General features: G+C 45.2%; 2 protein-coding genes across 6 annotated transcripts in view; one reads left to right on the top strand and one right to left on the bottom strand.

Moving 5' to 3' along the window:
- The window catches only part of LOC142497079 (uncharacterized), a 98,960-nt gene that overhangs the window by 19,207 nt on the left and 59,920 nt on the right, over nt 1-19,833 (top strand). The gene's annotated exons all lie outside the window — the stretch shown is intronic.
- Nucleotides 1-19,833, bottom strand: part of LAYN (layilin) — a 48,494-nt gene that overhangs the window by 1,649 nt on the left and 27,012 nt on the right. For all 5 annotated transcript variants that reach the window (XM_075604389.1, XM_075604391.1, XM_075604392.1 and 2 more), the window contains 5 exons: nt 14,548-14,845; nt 8,251-8,408; nt 6,607-6,648; nt 2,265-2,345; nt 586-682 (listed from right to left, as the gene is read on the bottom strand). In XM_075604389.1, coding sequence (XP_075460504.1) covers nt 586-682; nt 2,265-2,345; nt 6,607-6,648; nt 8,251-8,408; nt 14,548-14,845 — 676 coding nt within the window. The remainder of the gene's footprint in view (nt 1-585; nt 683-2,264; nt 2,346-6,606; nt 6,649-8,250; nt 8,409-14,547; nt 14,846-19,833) is intronic.

Genomic DNA, 19,833 nt, shown 5'->3' with positions numbered 1-19,833 from the left:
ATGGCCCGTAATGTTATGATTTAGTAAGCAAGGTACGAATCACCATGAGGGGAATAACAATTATCTCTTTTACCTGCAGGTTATGTTCTTAAAGCAATATCCTCAAAGAAAAAATCTCTATTATTTTTAATTTCTGATGTCAATAAAACAATCTCCACAATTTATTGATCCATAACTGGGACCCTATTTTCAAACAGTAGCAAATGTCATCAAGCAAAAAAAATAGGTTTTGAGTTGAGTGGATGCGGTAAATTTAAATATCCATAGTTTAAACAAAGAACTTTCTATGAAATAATGTTGATCTATGATTCCCATGGACTGTTCATAAGTCATTCGGTGGCCAACTGAAAAACACAATGTAAAACAGTCAGAATATAAGAAAAGCACTTTGCTTATCTTCACTGATTATGTTAATCGCTATTTCCTTGACAATTTGATGATCACTCGCTGCTTCACCAGTGCAACATAATACAGTATTGATTTTGGCATCATTTCCTGTTTCACGCGCACCGGTAAATATATCTTTATATGTTGCGTTGAATCTATCCTTCAAGAAGCTGTGGGATGATAACAAGACAGACTCACCTTCTTCCTGAAATGCAGCAACAAAACACTCCGGTAAAAATCAACAGGAGGATGAGGAGGGGGATTGTGGGGATAAGGATGAAGGGCAGAAGTTTCTCTGAAATGCCAAAAAAAACAAAACAATTAATGAATTATACGCTCTAGATCTATCAGAATAAACGGACTGGCCACACGAACTTAAAAAAGAAAGTAGTGTGTCACACTGTAAGATAATTACAGCCTATTGGGGCAATGATCTCTGGACATCATTTATAAAACAGCGCTATTCTATATGACACTCAATGCCGGAAGAAACCCTATGGTTTATTCCCTTCAATGGGCTGTAAGGTGTTTTCCAGGAACGGAAGGTGTCTTATGGAATAGCGCTGCTTAGTAAATATGGGCCTTGATATAACGGTACAGTAATGTCTAGAAAACAAAAGAGCAAGAAACGCCCCTTCATGGTGCAGATCATGTTAATAATAGCAGAAGACAATGTGAGATTAATAGCACTCACAAACCAAAACGTGTGATGTTAATCGTCACACATCCCCAGTATTAATCCTCAGTGCGGCACCAGTAATAAGGCCACTGGCGTCCTGACCTTATCCTGGTTCCCCCTGGAGGAGTTCACAGCAGTACTAGATATGAGAGATGTCCAATCCAGTTTTCCTGCTTCACATCCACAGTTTGGGAATTCTAATGTCGTTCAATACATTTCATTTTGAGTTCCAGAGATTGTTCTGATGCGCGGAAACTGTTGTTTATTTAGCCATCGAGGATATAAATCTGCAAAGCTTTCATCTTAGTTTCCGCACCATTATAAATTGTCCCTTTTGCCCAAAAAGTGACTAATCAGTCCGAGCTGAGTAACAGCACAGACAAAAATCGCAAAACATTTCAATGAATGAAGCTCCGTCAAAAGCATGAAATACCGATATAGCAGACATTACTGCCCCGTTAATGCATACAATAACACGTTAAACATGTGCTATCTCGTTGACCATTGTTTTCAATAGCACACCTGTTAAATAACCTGGCAGTGTTAACACAACCCACTGTATTAATGGTTTCAATAATGCATGTTACATCTGTATGGGTTTGCTGGAGAGGGACAAAATGCTTGGGAGAAACACTTGCAAACCGTGTCTGTGCTGCGATTCATTGGTAAAACAGCGAATTGATAGTTGAAACGTGCGATTTCTGGAGAATCTTTTGGCCCTTAAAAGTTCTTGAAGCTGATTGGCCAGGAATTGTTGCTGGTCACAAATCCGCAAAGACGTTTGCAAATGCATTTTGGGAAAGTTTTGCATTTCTAATGAGGGATTGGTCGTTACTTTGCACATCTGAATACCAATTACAGTAAACTGATTTCTTATACACTTTCATATGGATAGTTTCACCTTCAGGGAAAAGGTGCAGATCTAGAAACTCCATTTGGTCCCTGTCTAAGTTTAGAAGTAAAAAGCAGGCACATATCATTTTCACTCAGAGAATTTCACATGTAGTATAAGGATATCCCCTTTCCAGGACGCCACTTCTAGGATTGGATGGGCCTGCCAAGCACTGCTCCAGGCCCACCCTCCGTGCCCCTTCCTCCCGCTCAACAACCTCTCAGCACACCCCGCCTGGCGGGCTTAGTAGTCCATATTTATAAATGCAGACTGCAGTGACGTACTTTCAGTTGGTATCTGCAATACCTTTAGCTTCTTGGACTGTTTCGTTTGTCTCTTTCATGGATTCTTCTGGATATCTGGGGTTTAGAGGAACTGTCTCGACATCTGAAATGACATTTTTTTGAGAAGTTTATACATCAGTCAATGCAAAATATACACTGATATCAGTCTCTCTTCTATTTTGATTAGGAAAGACTTTATAACATCTTTTCATTAGGTAGTGAACACTAAATATTACTAAAGATGACTCTATTATGATGAGCTAAAGGGACAGTCCCATCTAGGATCAAAGTGTACTAATCGTAGTGACATGTTTAAGAGGGTCACATCTGGGTGATTGACGCATTGGTACAAAAATCAGACACCTCTAAGTATTTTTAAATCATTTTTAAAAGTTGGTTTGTAAAGATTGGCTCAGATCCACAAACGGGTGCTAAGCTTCAGCAAAACTTTACTCCCATTCATATGAATAGGAGCCTAGGTGTGCTAAAACATAATATATCACCCTTTGTGGATCTGGGCCATTGATAGTAGGTGTTTGGGAGGGGGTTTATTTCCTTTGGCTGTTCCCTTTTGTCACTGTGTATTCAACAAGAGTTTACACAGGCAGAGCCCCCTCTCCGCCTCCTATCATTATTGGCTCCCTGCTAAGCACAGGGTGGGATAAGGGTAAAGTAAACACTTGATTGACAAACACTCCCCCATTAAGAAGCTGCCAAGAAATGCAATTTGTCATCAATTTCCAAAGAAATAAACAGCATGGTACCAGTTTAGCATGTAGAAGAGAAGAGAAGCAATTCACTCAGTAATTGGTTAGTGAGGGGTACTTGGCTGCCGGTGTTCTGTATCCAGGTAGCCAGAAGTAGCCAGATATGCAGAAAGGAGGCAAGCACATGGTCTTGAGAAAAAGATGATTTAATATGCCATAAATCCAACGTTTCGGCAGTGAGATGCTGCCTTTATCAAGGTGAGGGCTACAGTAACAAACATTAACAACATATGTATACCCTGGTACTCACCCCACCATGCACGGCCAGAGCGTGGTGGGGTGAGTACCCGGGTATAAGTATGTTGTTAATGCTTGTTACTGTAGCCCTCACCTTGATAAAGGCAGCATCTCACTGCCGAAAGGTTGGATTTATGACACATTAAATCATCTTTTGCTTAAGACCATGTGCTTGCCTCCTTTATGCATGGCGTGTAGAATAGACCAAGAATATGAAGGTAGATGTGAGACCCTTAATAGTTAACCCCTGGCTAAAACGAGTGCAAGCTATCAGTACCACCAAGGTGCCTTCTTCAGGTTTGAAGAAAGACAGCAAAATCATTGCTTTTACATAGCACTGTAGATGAGATTTAAAAAAAGACAATCTCCTATGGTAAATCGGCTGAGATACTAATCCTATATTTACAGTTATATTGATCCAGAGGAAGGCAAACATAAAACCCAGTGACACATTTGCCAGTTATATCTCATATGGGGGAAACAATCCTTCTAGACTCCAGTAATTGGAATCAGATTTCTCCCTGGATCAACATCCTTCAAATGTTTACTTATTTGGTATATCTCTGTATACCTTTCCTTTCAAAAAAGATGTCCAACCTTTTCTTAAAGATATCTATTGTATCTACTGTATCTGCCATCACAGTCTCCATGGGTAATGAATTCCCCATGTTAACTGCCCTTACTGTAAAGAACCCTTTCCTTTGTTGCTGGTGAAATCTCCTTTCCTGCAACCTTAATTGGTATAAATAGTTATCTTAAAAGTTCCTTGTATTAACTATGAATATATTTGTAAATATGTATCATATTCTCTCTGAGACTCCTCTTTTCTAATGTAAACAAAACTCATGTGGATAGTCTTTCCATATAAGCCAGACCTTTGACCCCCTTTATTAATTTGGTGGCTCTTCTCTGCACGATTTCCAGTTTTACAGTACATTGGTCTTTTTTATGGTGCAGGGTCCAAAACTGTACTCCGTATTCAAGGTGTGGTCTTACTAAGGATTTATACAGTGGCAAAACTATGCTCTTTGATTACATCTATACTCCGTTTAATGCAAGATAATATCTTATTTGCCTTTGCAGCTATTGCATGACATTGAGCACTACTGTTAAGCCTGCTGTCTACAAGCACTCCTGAATCATTCTCCATCACCGAATTTTGTCCCATTTAGTTTTTACATTGCATGAATATTCTTGCTTCCAAAATGCATAACCTTACATTTAAGCTTCATCTGCTATTTACAGTACCAATGTATTAAAGTTTATCTAGAGAAATTACACACTGCTCTGATTTTACTACCTTTAGTGTCATAAGCAAAGATGGAGACTTTGCTCTCGATGTCAACCCCAAGGTCATTAATAAACAAGTTAAAAAGCAGGGGTCCCAGTACCGATCCCTGAGGTACTCCACTCACGACTTTAGCATAACATGAATAAGTTCCATTTATGACAACCCTCTGTTGTCTGTCCTTCAACCCAGTTTTCAATCCAGGTGCAAATATTTTTTACAAATAGTATATTTGTTCAAATTTCCTTTATTTTGTACACCAACCTCTTGTGTGGAACCGTATCAAAAGCCTTTGCAAAATCTAAGTAGACCACATCAACTGCATTACCCTGGTTTAAATTCCTACTTACCTCCTCAAAGAAACAAATAAGTTAAGTATGTATATACAGATGAAGCTAGACTTAACGTCTTCCATGCTGCAGCCCCACATGGTTATGTGACCGTGGTGGTTGTGGCACTGAAGTATTAATGCTGCAGGGGTACCATTGAGATGCATGGACCTCCCGCCACGCGATCGCGGCACACTGTCCTCAGCGCCGCTGAGGTTTGCTTGTCTGTCCGCAGTGCTGGGGACAGTAAGATTTACTACATCTGTAAGTAAATCTTTATATGTATAGCGCCGTCCACGTACATAGCGCTTCACAGCAGTAATACCCGTGACATAATAATAGGAGACATAATAGTAAACATTAGGAATAGGAGTCCCGGCCTCGAAGAGCTTACCACCGAAGTGTTAAACCTTAGTAGTTTGGCATGACCCATCTCTCATAAATCCACGCTGATATTACTAATCATTTTGTTATCCAAAATGTAATCCTGAATATCACTTTCACGTAGCATCCTCTCGAGTAAGTCTCTGGAACGTAAGTAGTAATTCTTGTGATCGAGCTTCCTGTTTAAATATAAGCACCACGTTTGCTTAATGCCAATCTTGTGGTACTGAGCCTATTAAATATAACACATTCCGCTCAGCAAACAAGGTAGAAGCAGCGCACAGCCACTGGTGTCAGGATCACCAAAATGGAGTATAAAAAAATCTCTTCATTCATGGGTAAAAAGGAGACACCAAAGGCACTCCTACGTGTTACGCACACCCCACTGGTGCCTTGTCAAGGAGTTGATAAAGCCCCAGTGGGGTGCAAAACACATAGGAGTGCCTTTGGTGTCTCCTTTTTACCCATGTCTGATGTAGAAAGAGATTTTTTATACTCCATTTTAGTGATCCACCACTCAAAATGGAGGCCGTTATAAAGATGTTTTGATTTTTCCAAAGTATATCTTTTTTCAAGATGTTTTCCTGAAAGTATTTGAGCACCCTCACGCGATCTTCGACCATATTAAATATAATAGTCTGGCTATGACTGAACTGAGCTCCTTCTGAACCCTTGGGTCATGCCTTCATGGGCAGGTGCTTTAACTACCTACATCGGGGCACCTCCAGTATACACTTCTTCCTGTGTTAGCCAAATGTTACTTAATGTTGACGTTGTGGCTTCCTCTTGTAATATTTTTTGCAAGTGGCTCCTTCTTGGTACAGTATATACAGAAGCAAAGACTTGAATACCGCCACCTTCTCCATATTATCAATAATTTGCCTGCCCGTCCCACGCTCAAAGTGTCCTAGATTCTCCTTTTTAATCTTTTTGCAATTACTGTTCTTGAAGAACGTTTTCGGGTTGCTCTGACTTTCCATTTGCAATCCTTTTTTCCATGTAACATTTTTGCTAATTTGATTGCCCTTTTGCAACTTTTGCTACATCTCCTATAATTCTGACATGATGCCTCCGTCCCTTCTTTTCCTACGTTACATTTGTTTAAGGAACCCAATCAAATAATTAAATTCTGTATAAAAGGTGGATTTGTTTAGTCGGCTACATGAAGGTTGCGCCGTGAAGAAGCAAAAAGGGAGTAATCCTTTGAATGAATTGCAGTGTTCCATGCAGCACTGAGGGTCATGATGTATGTTTGCTTTGTGCATATTACAGTATTATTAATCGTATAATTGATGTGCTATACTAATTATGATGATCCAGATAATGTTCAGAATAAATTGTCACAGTTTATAAACTCACCCCCATAAGAAGAGTTTCCCGAGGGAGGAACCGTTGGCTTTTCTAAAGAGGAAGAAACACAGGAACTGTAAATTGTCTGGAATTTCATTTCACAGAGGAAATAGAAAGGAAACCTACTGTACATACGGAAAACATAAACAACCCATTGTATTCGGATGAAAAAAATACGATTTAGCACATCTTCCACTTCAAATCTGAATTATTATATATTTGTAAATAATTACTGTATTAATATATATATATAATATATATAAAAATAAAACTAACTCCCTCTTACGCTACAGAGGACAAGCACACAGAGAATCGCATGTTTTCCTTAAAAAACCTGTGTTTTGGTTTTGTGAATGACGCAGCCACTACATCATGCCCCCCCCCACCCGGAGTGCCGGACGCGATGACGTAGTACCTACATCTTGGGGCACCCAAAGGGTTCAAGCAGCAATCCCACAATGGGTAGGGAATAAATCTGGTGCTGAACCTCACCAATTTCACCTGTTTCCCAAAACATTAAACTGGTTTAAGTTACAGGCGCTCCTCGTGGGTCTAGGACAATTAGATGTGGCCTTCTAGCAGCGACCATTTAACCATGGCCGTTTCCCCGCCTGGACATTTGACCGCCAGGATAGTTTGCAGCCGCAGGTAATGTATTTTCTAATCTAAAAACCATAACCCTAAACACCTTAACTCTTTACCCTAGAAACCCAAAAGTTAACCCCTTACCCTAAGCACCTTAACCCCAAATCCAACGCTAATTGACTACCTCAGCGCCAAAATGGCCACATCCAACTGTCCCTCGGCAACTGAAAGGGCACAGCAAAATGGCCATGGCTAATAGTCCCTCTCTGCTCCTCGTGGAAGAAACAGCATGGCCGATGACGCTGACAATGGAGAGTCACAACTGACGATGTTGCGTCTTCCTAGTGGCTCACAGATGCCGATAGACTAAGCGCCCATATTGTTTCCCCTGGATGGAACGTTAAACCCGTAAGGTGCTTTGGCTTGGCAATGTTGGCTTTAGCTTGGCACGGTTTAGTAAATCTGGCCCCAAGTTGCATAGCAACATGGAAATATGACCTAAGAATAACCTATTGAGATCCTGACACTTCATATACCAACTAAGCCGATTTTTCTCTCTCATTGGTATGAAATGTATTGTCATGGTGAAAATGATAGTAAGAATGCAGAAATACGACTATTAACCCTCTCGCTACCACAGTGGCCCCGCTGGCAGAAAAAGGGCAAAAATAACCTTCAACAGTTTATAAAGGTTAGTTGCAAAGTTGTAAATAGGAAGAGTGCTGGGATGCAAGAGGCGCAAAATGTGAAATATGTTATCTTCTTCCTAATGGAGCACCATTAACAATAGCAGTCATGTATTATCTAGAGCAGTGCTTCCCATCCTTAGGGGTCCCGGATGGGGGAAGGGGGAGAATAAACAGGGAAAAAAATATAGGGGTGATAAATAGGAAGGAGGCAGTTTCCCTGCACCAGCAGCCAAATACAATACACCTATTTCATTATGTGAAGTACCACCGCTCAAACCTTGATCACCTTGCTTTGTTCACCAAATACAGAATAGGTCTCCCAAGGGCAAACCAGTTGCTTTTTAGGTGTCCAGGAGTAAAGATAGTGGGAACTACTGACCTGGGGAATATTTGCATATGAAGTTGTTCCGCATGTTGCACCGGTCGTCGTTCCACTGGAACTTGTAGGGGCCACCAACGCCAGCCGGAACAGAGGGTTGGTGGTACATAACGACGCACATCTCACTCCCACAGGATGGCTCATCCACGTACCAATTCCTAGGAAAAGCCGGGAGGCGTTTAAGGAATCTCCATCTAAAGGGGCAGTCCCTCCAAGGACCAAAGTGTACACATGGCAGTAACATGCTTAAGGGGTTACGTGTTTGTGACAGTTAGAGAAAACACTTGTTGTACAACCACTTGTCTATTCAGTGACCCCACAGAAAAATAAATTTGGCTTAGTTTGCAAAGAAATAAAAAACAGACACATCTTTTGCTATAACCCTTCTGTGCAAGAGGGTCCTCAGTGGCCACAGCCCCCTCCCGAACTCAGATCATCGATCACGTGATCTCAACTTCATTCCAGTGATGTTGACAGTAGGGGAGATCTTCCGTGCACACTGCTGTGAGTGCTCAGGGTACGTCGCAAGAGGTCTAGGATATTTGGTCACAGCTGTTTCGCCGTGACCAAAATGACCGCTGGCATTTAGCGGCAACTCACCTCGCTGCCGGGACACTCGGCCGCGGGCCGCTTCGCCGCTAAGGTAACGACCTCTGCTCGGCTCCGACGTCAAATGACGCTGTGGGGTCATGTGATGTCACGTTGATAGGGCATCGCAATGTCACGTGACCCCGTGGCGTCATTCGACGTCGGGTTGCCATGGTGACGTGTCGCCCGACCCCAAGGTAAAGGAATTTACAGAGGCCTCGCGCTGTCCCCTGGCATTTAATTTAAATGCCTTCAGGGAAACGCGGCGCCTCTGTAACCTCCACCCCCCAGAAAATCTCGGGGGGCACGCCCCCCAGTTTGCACACCCCATGGCTAAACTAGTTGTATCTCAGGAGCCAGGGGGGTCCCCAGAGGTTGGGGCAGAGGGGATCCGCTCTGTGGGACCCATCGGTTCAGATAGTATTTTTTTTAAAGAAAATGTGAACAGCTCAGCCTGCTGCTTTAAAAGAATTTAGAATTGAGAAAGAAAGGATATTGAATTGATAAAGAATGACCCATTTCTTTGTCAAATTCATTTTTGGCTCCTCTGGCAGCAAATGGGTTAAAAGGATGTGTGTTTGTTTGTTTTCTTTCTTAGAAGTGAAGGCGGTGATGGTTTCGTGGAAGCCTTGTTCACTTCTCCGAAGTCTTGTGATGAACCACAAGCACAAGAAGCAGCTCACAGCAAATAATAAAGTGGGATGAGCTACTGTACACTGAAAGGTTTGGGGAGCCATGTACTGAGATTATATTTAACTTGTTTTGTGCATCAACATTTCAGTGCTAAAAAGTATAATACAAACCTTCGCAAAATGTGCGCTGTATGTATAAAGGCTTCATACATATGACATATAATTTGTTGTCTGAGATAATTTTGGGCGCATTGCATCATGTTGAATACCCGATTGATACATTTCAAATGATGTGTTATTTTACTTATAACTAGGATTAGTAAATATAAATTGTGGGAACCTATGTTATGAAACATCCGTGCTGCGACAAACACATTTTTTGGCAGATACAGGACAACTTTATTCTGGTCTGACACTAGTAACAAACATTTTAGGTTTTACGTCGAGTTTAATTTGAAGACGATTTTGATGCACTCGCCTTTTTTTGTAGCACAGAAACATTATCTTGCAGTTCATACCATTCACATGTGCACGTCTAGAGCAGCGCTTCCCACCTTTATTCCACTGTGCACCCGCTGCTAGAAAATATTAGTTCCACTAGCCCATAATTAATACCATTTATTGCCTACTCATCAGACTATCGCAAACAACTGTGTGACAGATCCCTGGCTGGATAGTGTCCTGAGCCCGTGGGAGGAACACAAGCTTAATAAGGACCCAAACTGCACCTCAGTGTGTGCAGGCATCAGGGGGGGTGGGGGGGTATTGTATAAAGCAGCAACTTCCCCCAGAAGCCTATAATAATGTTACTGTCTTGCTTCATTTTAACCTCCTGGACGTTTAATATGTCACACACTTAATATGTCACACACTTATATCTCCTTACGGTTAGGGTGACCAAATTTTGAAATGTAAAAACCTGGACGTATTAAAATATATTTAGAAAACAAATTAAATCTCAAACTGTGCCCCTCCCCCTTTTTTGCTTTACCCTCTCCTGCCTCTCCTCCCATCCTCCCATCCTCCCCTCCCTCTCCCCATCCTCTCTCTCTCCCATCCTCACCCCCCATCTCTCCCATCCTCTCTCTCCCTCTCCTCCCTCTCCCCCATCCTCTCTATCCCTCTCCCCCCATTCTCTATCCCTCCACCCATCCTCTCTTTCTCCCCCTCAACCTCTCTCTCCCTCTCCCCGTCCTCTCTCTCTCTCCCTCTCCCCGTCCTCTCTCTCTCCCTCTCCTCATCCTCTCTCTCTGCCATCCTCTTTCCCCCTCTCCCCATCCTCTCTTTCCCTCTTCCCATCCTTTCTCTCTCCCATCCTCTCTCCTCTCCCCATCTTCTCTCTCCCCTTCAACCTCTCTATCCCCATCCCCTGTCTCTCCCCCTCTCCCCTCTCCATCCTCTCTCTCTCCCATCCTCTATCCCCCTCTCCCCATCCTCTCTCCCCCTCTCCCCATCCTCTCTTTCCCTCTCCCCATCCTCTCTCTCTCCCATCCTCTTTTCCCCTCTCACCATCCTCTCTTTCCCCCTCTTCCCATCTTCTCTTTCCCTCTCCCCATCCTCTCTTTCCCTCTCCCCATCATCTCTCTCTCCCATCCTCTTTCCCCCTGTCCCCATCCTATCTCTCCCCCTTTCCCCTCTCCCCATCCTCTTTCCCTCTCCCCATCCTCTCTCTCTCCCTCAACCTCTCTCTCCCCCTCAACCTCTCTCTCCCCATCCTCTCTTTCTCCCATCCTCTCTCTCCCCCTTTCCTCTCTCCCATCCTCTCTCCTCCCCATCCTCCCATCCTCTCTCCTCCTCATCCTCTCCCCTCCCCATCCTCTCTCTTCCTTCTTACCCCCATCCTTTCTCCCTCTCCCCCATTCTCTCTCTCCCTCTCTCCTCCCTCTCAACCCATTCTCTCTCCTCACCATCCTCCCACCCTCTCTCCTCCCCATCCTCTCTCCTCCCCATCCTATACTCCCTCTCTTCCCAATCCTCCCTCTTCCCCATCCTCTCTCTTCTCTCTTTCCCCCCATCCTATCTCTCCCCCTTTCCCCTCTCCCCATCCTCTTTCCCTCTCCCCATCCTCTCTCTCTCCCTCAACCTCTCTCTCTCCCCCTCAACCTCTCTCTCCCCCATCCTCTCTTTCTCCCATCCTCTCTCTCCCCCTTTCCTCTCTCTCTCTCCCATCCTCTCTCCTCCCCATCCTCCCATCCTCTCTCCTCCTCATCCTCTCCCCTCCCCATCCTCTCTCTTCCTTCTTACCCCCATCCTCTCTCCCTCTCCCCCATTCTCTCTCTCCCTCTCTCCTCCCTCTCAACCCATTCTCTCTCCTCACCATCCTCCCACCCTCTCTCCTCCCCATCCTCTATCCTCCCCATCCTATACTCCCTCTCTTCCCAATCCTCCCTCTTCCCCATCCTCTCTCTTCTCTCTTTCCCCCCGTCCTCTCCTCTCTCTCCTCCATCCTCTCTCCTCTATCTCCAACCCATCCTCTCTCTCTCCCATCCACGTTCCCCCTTTCCCCATCCTCTCTTTCCCTCTCCCCATCCTCTCTCTCCATCCCCTCTCCCCATCCTCTCTCTCCTCCTCAACCTCTCTCTCTCCCATCCTCTCTCTCCCATCCTCTCTCTCTCTCCCATCCTCTCTCTCCCCATCCTCTCTCCTCCACATCGTCTCCCCCCTCTCTCCTCCCTCTCTCCCCATCCTCTCTCCTCCCCTCCCCCACCCTCTCTCCTCCCCCTCCCCCCATTCTCTCTCCTCCCCATCCTCCCATCCTCTCTCCTCCCCATCCTATCCTCCCTCTCCCCCCATCCTCCTCTTCCCCCCATCCTCCTCTTCCCCCCCATCCTCCCTCTTCCCCCCCACCCTCCCTCCTCCCCCTTCCCCATCCGCTCTCCTCCCTCTCCCCCCATTCTCTCTCCCCCCATCCTCTCTCCCTCTTCTCCCCATCTTCCTCTCTCCCCCCTCTTCCCCCACCCCCCTTTCCTCCCTCTTCCCTCCCACCTCCCCCCCATCCTCCCGCCTTCCTCTTCCCTCCCATCCTCTCACCTCCCTCTCCCCATCCTCTCTCCTCCCCTCCCACTCTTTCTGTCACTCTGTCTCTCTCTGTCTCCAACAAACACACACTTACCAACACAGATACAGACAAATACTTGCCAACAGACACCAACACAGAGACACACACACACTTACCAACGCAGAGACACACACACATACACACACCAACACACACGGAACCGTGAGATCTAGAGAGGAGTAGTTATGCTGTGCTCTGCAGCGCCACCTGCTGCCCAGAAGTGGTTAAGCAGTCAGACAGCCCTGCTCGCCTCCCTCCTACCGGCTACAGCTGTTCTGTGATTAGCTCCGCGCTCAGCAGCCGGCATCCTCCTCTGATCTCCTCCAACCTAGGCTCTCCACCTACCCGTTCAAACCGGGAGGACACCGGCTCATTAATAACCGGGACTGTCCTTGCAAAACCGGGATATTTTGACAATTATTGGAGCACCGGGACAGCTCATTAAAAACCGGGACTGTCCCGGCTAAACCGGGACATCTGGTCACCGTACTTACGGAGCATCTGATTTAAAAATAAATACAGCTTTTGAAAGGCCAACTGCTATAAAATATTTCTTCACAATATCATATTGTTTTATCAGTTTTGTGTTTTATCCTAAACCCAAAATTAAAATGGCCGCCACTCCACTCCCAGTCTGTGATATAACCGAACCTGATAGCCTTATCAGAGGACCTAAGTATAAGAGAGATAACATATTACAGCTGCAGCCAGCAGGGCCGCTAACAGGGGAGGGGGGGACAGCCAGGACTGCTGTCCTGGGACAGGTGGAGACATGGGCCCATGCAGACATATCTCTGCAGTGTGGCCTTGAGATGCAGGTGGGGGGAAATCCCTTCCTCTGCAGAGCCTCTGTAGGTGGGCGGGGCCTATGTCAGGGGGCGGGGCCTCGAGGAGAGCAGCGCAGGGCTGAGGCTGCAGCCTGAGACAGGCTGGGAAAGGTGGGCAGCAGGGAAGGGTTATACAGACATGAAAGGGAACAAAACATAGAAAGAACAAGAGAAAATAAAGTACAAGAGGGAAATACATAAGAGGGAACAGAAAGACATGAGGGGGGAAAGAGAGATTGATGCTGGGGAGAAGAACATTCTGGAAGAGTGGCAATGAATGGGGAAAATAAGGAGCAGACATGGGGGGAGGAAGAGAAACATGGGGATTAAATAAAGAGAATGGCATGTGTGAGAAAGGAGAAGAGGGTGGAGAAAAGAAAGTAGGGTGAAATAAGATAAATACACGAGGGGAGAACAGAGAGAATGAATTAGATGAACAGTGTGAGGAGATATAGACATGGTGTGGAGGGGAAGAGGAGAGAGACATGCTGGGGAGGGGAAGAGGAGAGAGACATGCTGGGGAGGGAAAGAAGGGAGAGATATACTGGGGAGGTAAAGAGAAGAGAGACTAGAGGGATCGGGGGGAGGAGAGAGATGCTGGGGGACGGGAGAAGAGAGAGATATGCTGGGGAGGGAAAGAGGAGAGAGACATGCTGGGGGGTGGGAGAGGAGAGAGACATGCTGGGGGGAAGAGGAGAGAGACATACTGGGGGGGAAAGAGGAGAGAGACATGCTGGGGAGGGAAAAAGGGGATAGACATGCTGGGAAGGGAGAGAGACATGCTTGGAAGAGACCAGCAAGAGACATGCTTAGGGGAGAAGAGAGAGACATGCTTAGGGGAGAAGAGGGAAGAAAGACATGCTGGGAGGGAGAGAGACATGCTGTGGTGAGAGGAGAGAGATGCTGGGGGTAGAGGGGAGAGATTCTTGGGGAAGAGGAGTGATAAATGCTGGAGTGGAGAGAGACACTTACCTGAATTCAGCCGGCTTCGGGCGACACGTTGCAATGGCAACGCAGCGTCAAATGACGCCGGAATAAAGGTAAGGGTGGCGCGACACTGGGGGTGGGCAGGCAGGGGGCACAGCGCAGAAAGTTTGCGCCCCTGTTCTAAAGATTAAGATCCTTTTGGGGGGGAATTGCAAGTTTAAAGAAACCATATGTGTGGAGCCGTTTACAAACATGAAAAACTTACCAAAAATTAGGGTGACTACCATCGTCCCAACTATACAGGCTCTGGCAATCACTGGTGTTCTGGATGTCTTCTTCTGGCCTCCTGAGCCCCAGCCAGAAGTCACCATCTGAAGCTGTGAGGCTTTGGATAAGCTTCTCTATTAGCTCCTGCTCTGCTTTGGACTGAATACTTATGAGATGACCTCCGTCCCGCCGACAGGCTTCACGGGCCTCTTCAAAGATCACCCTCCTTGAGATCTCATGAAAATAAACTATTTTATAGCATGGTCTCTGTGTCCCGTGTCTGCAGACGATTTGTCCTATGAAAAGCGGAACGAAAATGTCGTGGTTGTGTCTTATTATGGCAATCTCAATCTGACTCTATGGTGTCAATTCATCAAGTGCCTGTATGGGCTAGTATACCCGATGCAGCGTTATCTCCCATTCAAGTCAACGGGAGATAACTCCAACTCTCCTGTGCTAACCCATACATGCACTTCCCGAATCTGCCTCTGAGGCCTATAACTGCAATATTGCCAATCCCCAATTGCTTGAAAAGGACATGCAATGTGAGGCGATAAAAATTTGACATTTACACCGTATTTATGATGAAAACAATGCATACAAATTGCATGGTTTGGGATTTCATTTGCATGCCCTTTTTGCCAGATTTTATGTAATACCCTCCGGAAATTAGCAGTTAAAAATCTCACCTTTCTCAGACAAGTGAAATAGGGCTTTTGCTGGAGAGGGAGGGAGGCCCTGATCTAGGGCAGTCCATTTCTGTGCGTACCCAAAAAATGAAAATGATTATTTTTGACACTGATGGCGCACATGGAGAATTTCCAATGAGTACATAAGCGCACACAGGCGCCATTTAAAATTGAGCCAATTTTGTTTTGTTCTTTGTTTGGAAAGTAATCATGAAGGTATCATTACACAAACAGATAAACCAGAAGTAGCAACAGTAATATGCTTGAATTTAGCCGTTCTGGAAATATAAGAGTGGGCCCGTTTACTTTACATCCCAAAATAAGTGAACCTACAGATATAGCCAACGATATAGGGCCCGTTAAACCACCAACGTTGCAAGAAAAAGACCAACTCGTTCAATGATGCTCGGCTTTGTATAATGTCTCACGCGACATTCTCATCACATGACACGCCAGCTTTGGCGCAGAGCATCATGTTAATGGATGCAAACGCGTTGTCCACATCTGTATACTGCGCGTGGTGAGACAAATGATACCTGGGAACATACCTGAGAAATATGCAAATAAAAATACGCAAACATTCAAATTATGTATTTCCATATTTCCCAGGTATCTCCCTCTCAGGTGTTACCAGGTATCAGTCATCTCACCACGTGCAGTGTAGTTCACGTGGCCCTTGGACTCTGCTCCTGCTAATTTCATACTAGTTGCTCAGGCAGTGCAGTGTCTCCTTGTAAGTTAAGTAATGTAAATACCGGTATATATGGTACAGATGTTATACTACAAAATGCTGAAATACAATAATTTACTGGTCTATATATCTATCTATATATTGTCTGTTTTTTGTTGTATACATTTAGCCACGCCCACTAGCACTCGTTTTGACACTTATATACATATTCACACACACACACACACATATATATATAATGTGGTAATGTTAGGGGTTTCTCAGAGCTTGTTGGGTATCTGTGTGGTCTATATATGTATCTAAAATGGCATTGTAATAAGGTTGTGGCTCTACTACTCCCACAGTAAGTGTTTTGTGATCTGACCCCGTTGGAGAACTACCTGTAGTTGAAGACTACTTTTGGAAATATAAAAGAAAATGGGCCCACTCTTAAATTAATCTCTCTCTTCTCTTTTGCAGGGAATTGCGCAGCTGGAAGCAAAGCATATTAAAAAAAAAGCTACGAATTTTGATGATTGACAAACAGTCTTAGCAGCAAAAGACATTTGTTAACCATTGCTAAAGCATTTGGAAGTGTTACGTTTAAAAATTATTTTGTAAAGGTGCCAGCTGCATTTAATTTATTAAACATGGCACTATCCTTAGTTCACTGTAGTCTTAGGCAGGACTTCTCTTTAACATGTCACTGACATTGGTTATTTTTGTCCTATAATAGGCTGTATTATGTGGGACTGTCACTTTAGCTAATTGAACGGAAACATTCTGGGGCTTTTGTACTAAGATTATATTTTAAAATATTTTGTGCTAAAAAGAATGATAAACCTTCATAAAATGTGCGTCCTATGTAAGAAGACTTCATACTGTACATATGACGCATATTTTGTTGTTTTGAATGACGTTTGTTGTAGGGGTTCATGTTGAAAACCTGATTGATACAATTTACATTAAAACAGAATTGTGTGCAGTGTTTTATTAATAACTAGTATTTGTAAATGTAAACTATTAGTGCAGTATTATTTAGAATAGCCACACTGTAAAAATATTACATTGTGTAAACCTACGTATATAATGAAACACCCCAGATACGTGAAATATATTTTGGGTTAATACATAGCAACTCTATTTTGAGGTTTACCCTAAGTTGAACTTGCAGCCAATTTTGATGCACTTTCTCCTTTTTTGGGGAGCACAGAAACATTCTTTTTTGAGCACATACCATTAACATCTGTACGCCAAGTGCAGACTATTGCCGTGTGCCAAAAACATGGAAAAACCCCTAATTTTTTACGCTGCTGTTTCAGATTGAGAAATGTCAGGTTAGTACTTAGGACCATACCAGCATAGTTTAAAATGAGATTTCTGTGTGCCAATTTAGAGCCAAAAAAGATGTATATACAGTCGGGCCCATACTGTTACTGTTATAAGGTGCTTAGGGGAAATGTCCTACAGTCATTTCAGTGTTTCTGGGATTAAGGTTGATAAAGTAAAGTAGTTTTGAAAATATCACAACAGGGGTAATTTTAAAAGTCCAGTACAAAGTTTTTATAGCAATATTTGGTCACAAAAACCAAACTAGTGAATCATTTCTCAATTAAGTTTGTGTTCAGCTTAAAGAAGGAAATCTATAAAGGCAATCTATAGACATTGGAAATATTTTTGGACATTTGGTGATTGAGACCCATTTCGTAGCAGAGGGCAGCTACAGAAAGCCAGGCCTGAAATGGCTATTAGCAATGTCTTTCAGGCCTCTCTGGCAGTGAGAGGATTGCAATGGGGGTGATTATCTTCTTCTATAAAACGTACACACACACACATATCGTACCTGCGCTCTGGATCAGGTCCACTTTTAGAAAGCACAAATAAAACACAAATTCATGATAATTAGTTAACTCATTTATGTTTTGCACCTTGTACAAGATGGCCAAAAGTTAAAAAGTCTAATCCAGGAGGGGCCACCTCCAGTTCTCAAGGGCCACCAACAGGTCAGGTTTTAAGGATATCCCGGCTTCAGCGCAGGTGGCTCAAACGACTGATTGAGCCACCTGTGCTGAAACTGGGATATCCTTAAAGGCCGACCTGATGCTGGCCCTGTGGACTGGAGTTGGTCCCTCCTGATCTAATGCTCCCCCCACTGTTTTGTAAATATACATGCATACCCCCGGTTTAAGGACACTCACTTTAAGTACACTCGCGAGTAAGGACATATCGTCCAATAGGCAAACGGCAGCTCACGCATGCGCCTGTCAGCACATCCTGAACAGCAATACCGGCTCCCTACCTGTACCGAAGCTGTGCACAAGCGGGGAGACTATAGAGCCTGTTACACCTGTGTTATTTACATCAGTTATGCACGTATATGACGATTGCAGTACAGTACATGCATCAATAAGTGGGAAACAGGTACTGCTTCACTTTAAGTACATTTTCGCTTTACATACATGCTCCGGTCCCATTGCGTACGTTAATGCGGGGTATGCCTGTGTTACATACATGCTCCGGTCCCACTGCGTACGTTAATGCGGGGTACTGTCGCGGCCGAGTTTATTCATACCTTTACCCGGTCTCGGCCGCGACAGTAACCGGGCGCGCGCCGGGTTGTCCCGTGCGCGCGCCGAAGCCTCGGAGGAGCGGTCCTCCGATCGGGGCTTCCCTCTCTCCTCTCCGGGTCCGCCGGGTCCCCCGGAACCCCCCACCGCCGTCCCCCACATCGCGGGACACCAGGGCTCCCTCGGGGAGCCCTGGGCACGCGTGCATGGGGCGCAGGCACCCGATGAAGCGTGACCGCGCATCAGTGACGCGCGGCACGCCGAGGGGATTTGGCTAGCAAGCCGGGACATCTCCCGGCTTGCGGAACTAGCCAGCTAGCAATAAAACGTGTCGCCAGTGTATGCCTGTGTTACTACACATACATGCTCCGGTCCCATTGCGTACGTTAATGTGGGGTATGCCTGTGTTACTACACATACATGCTCCGGTCCCATTGCGTACGGTAATGTGGGGTATCCCTGTACTCTCTTTTTTCAGATACACAGTAGTCTTTTTTAAATCAGATACTGATTTAAATGAGCAGTTCTTCCTCCATGGGTTTTTTCTTTTTCAAGATTTGTCTGGTTTCACATAGTTTATTTTCCTAATTACTTTGTTAAACTCTTTAATAGGTATTTTAATCCTAAATATGAGCTCAAACCTAGATTAATGTGGCTGCTAAACCCAACTGCGAGCGAGGAGGGGGAGAGTGTATGAGGAAGACGAGGGGGGGGGGGAGAATGAGTGAGGAGGATGGGGGAGAACAAGTGAGGAGGGGGAGAGTGAAGGAGGAGGGGCTGGAGAAAATTAGGAGGACGAGGGGGGGAGCAAGATAGAATGAGGGGGGAGAACGAGTGGGGAGGACAAGGGGAGGAGAATGAGGAGGAGGAGGGGGAGAGCAAGTGAGGAGGAGGAGGGGGGAAAGCAAGTGAGGAGGGGGCAGAGTGAGTGAGGAGGAGGGAGATAGCGAGTGAGGAGGAGGGGGTCAGAGCGAGTGAGGAGGAGGGGGTCAGAGCAAGTGAGGAGGAGGGTGTCAGAACAAGTGAAAAGAAGGGGGGAGAGGAGGAGGTGGGGAGAGCAAGCGAGGAGAGGGAGTGCAGGGGAGGTGGGGAAAGCGAGTGAGGAGGAGAACGAGCGAGGACAAGGGGGGAGAGTGAATGAGGATGAGGAGGGGAGAGAGCGAGTGAGGAGAAGGGGGAAGTGGGAGTGAGGAGGAGGAGGAGAGCAAGTGAGGACGTAGGGGGAGAGAGCGATTTAGGGGGAGAGGGAGAGTGGATGAGGGGAGGAGAGTGAGTGATGAGAAGGGGGAGAGCGCGAATGATGAGGAGAGGGGAGAGCGAGTGAGGAGGAGGAAGGGGGAGAGCGATTGATGAAAAGG

This window comes from Ascaphus truei, chromosome 6, assembly GCF_040206685.1.
Source record: "Ascaphus truei isolate aAscTru1 chromosome 6, aAscTru1.hap1, whole genome shotgun sequence".
NCBI classification, from domain to species: Eukaryota; Metazoa; Chordata; class Amphibia; order Anura; family Ascaphidae; genus Ascaphus; species Ascaphus truei.
This window is presented reverse-complemented; position numbering and strand designations above follow the sequence as displayed.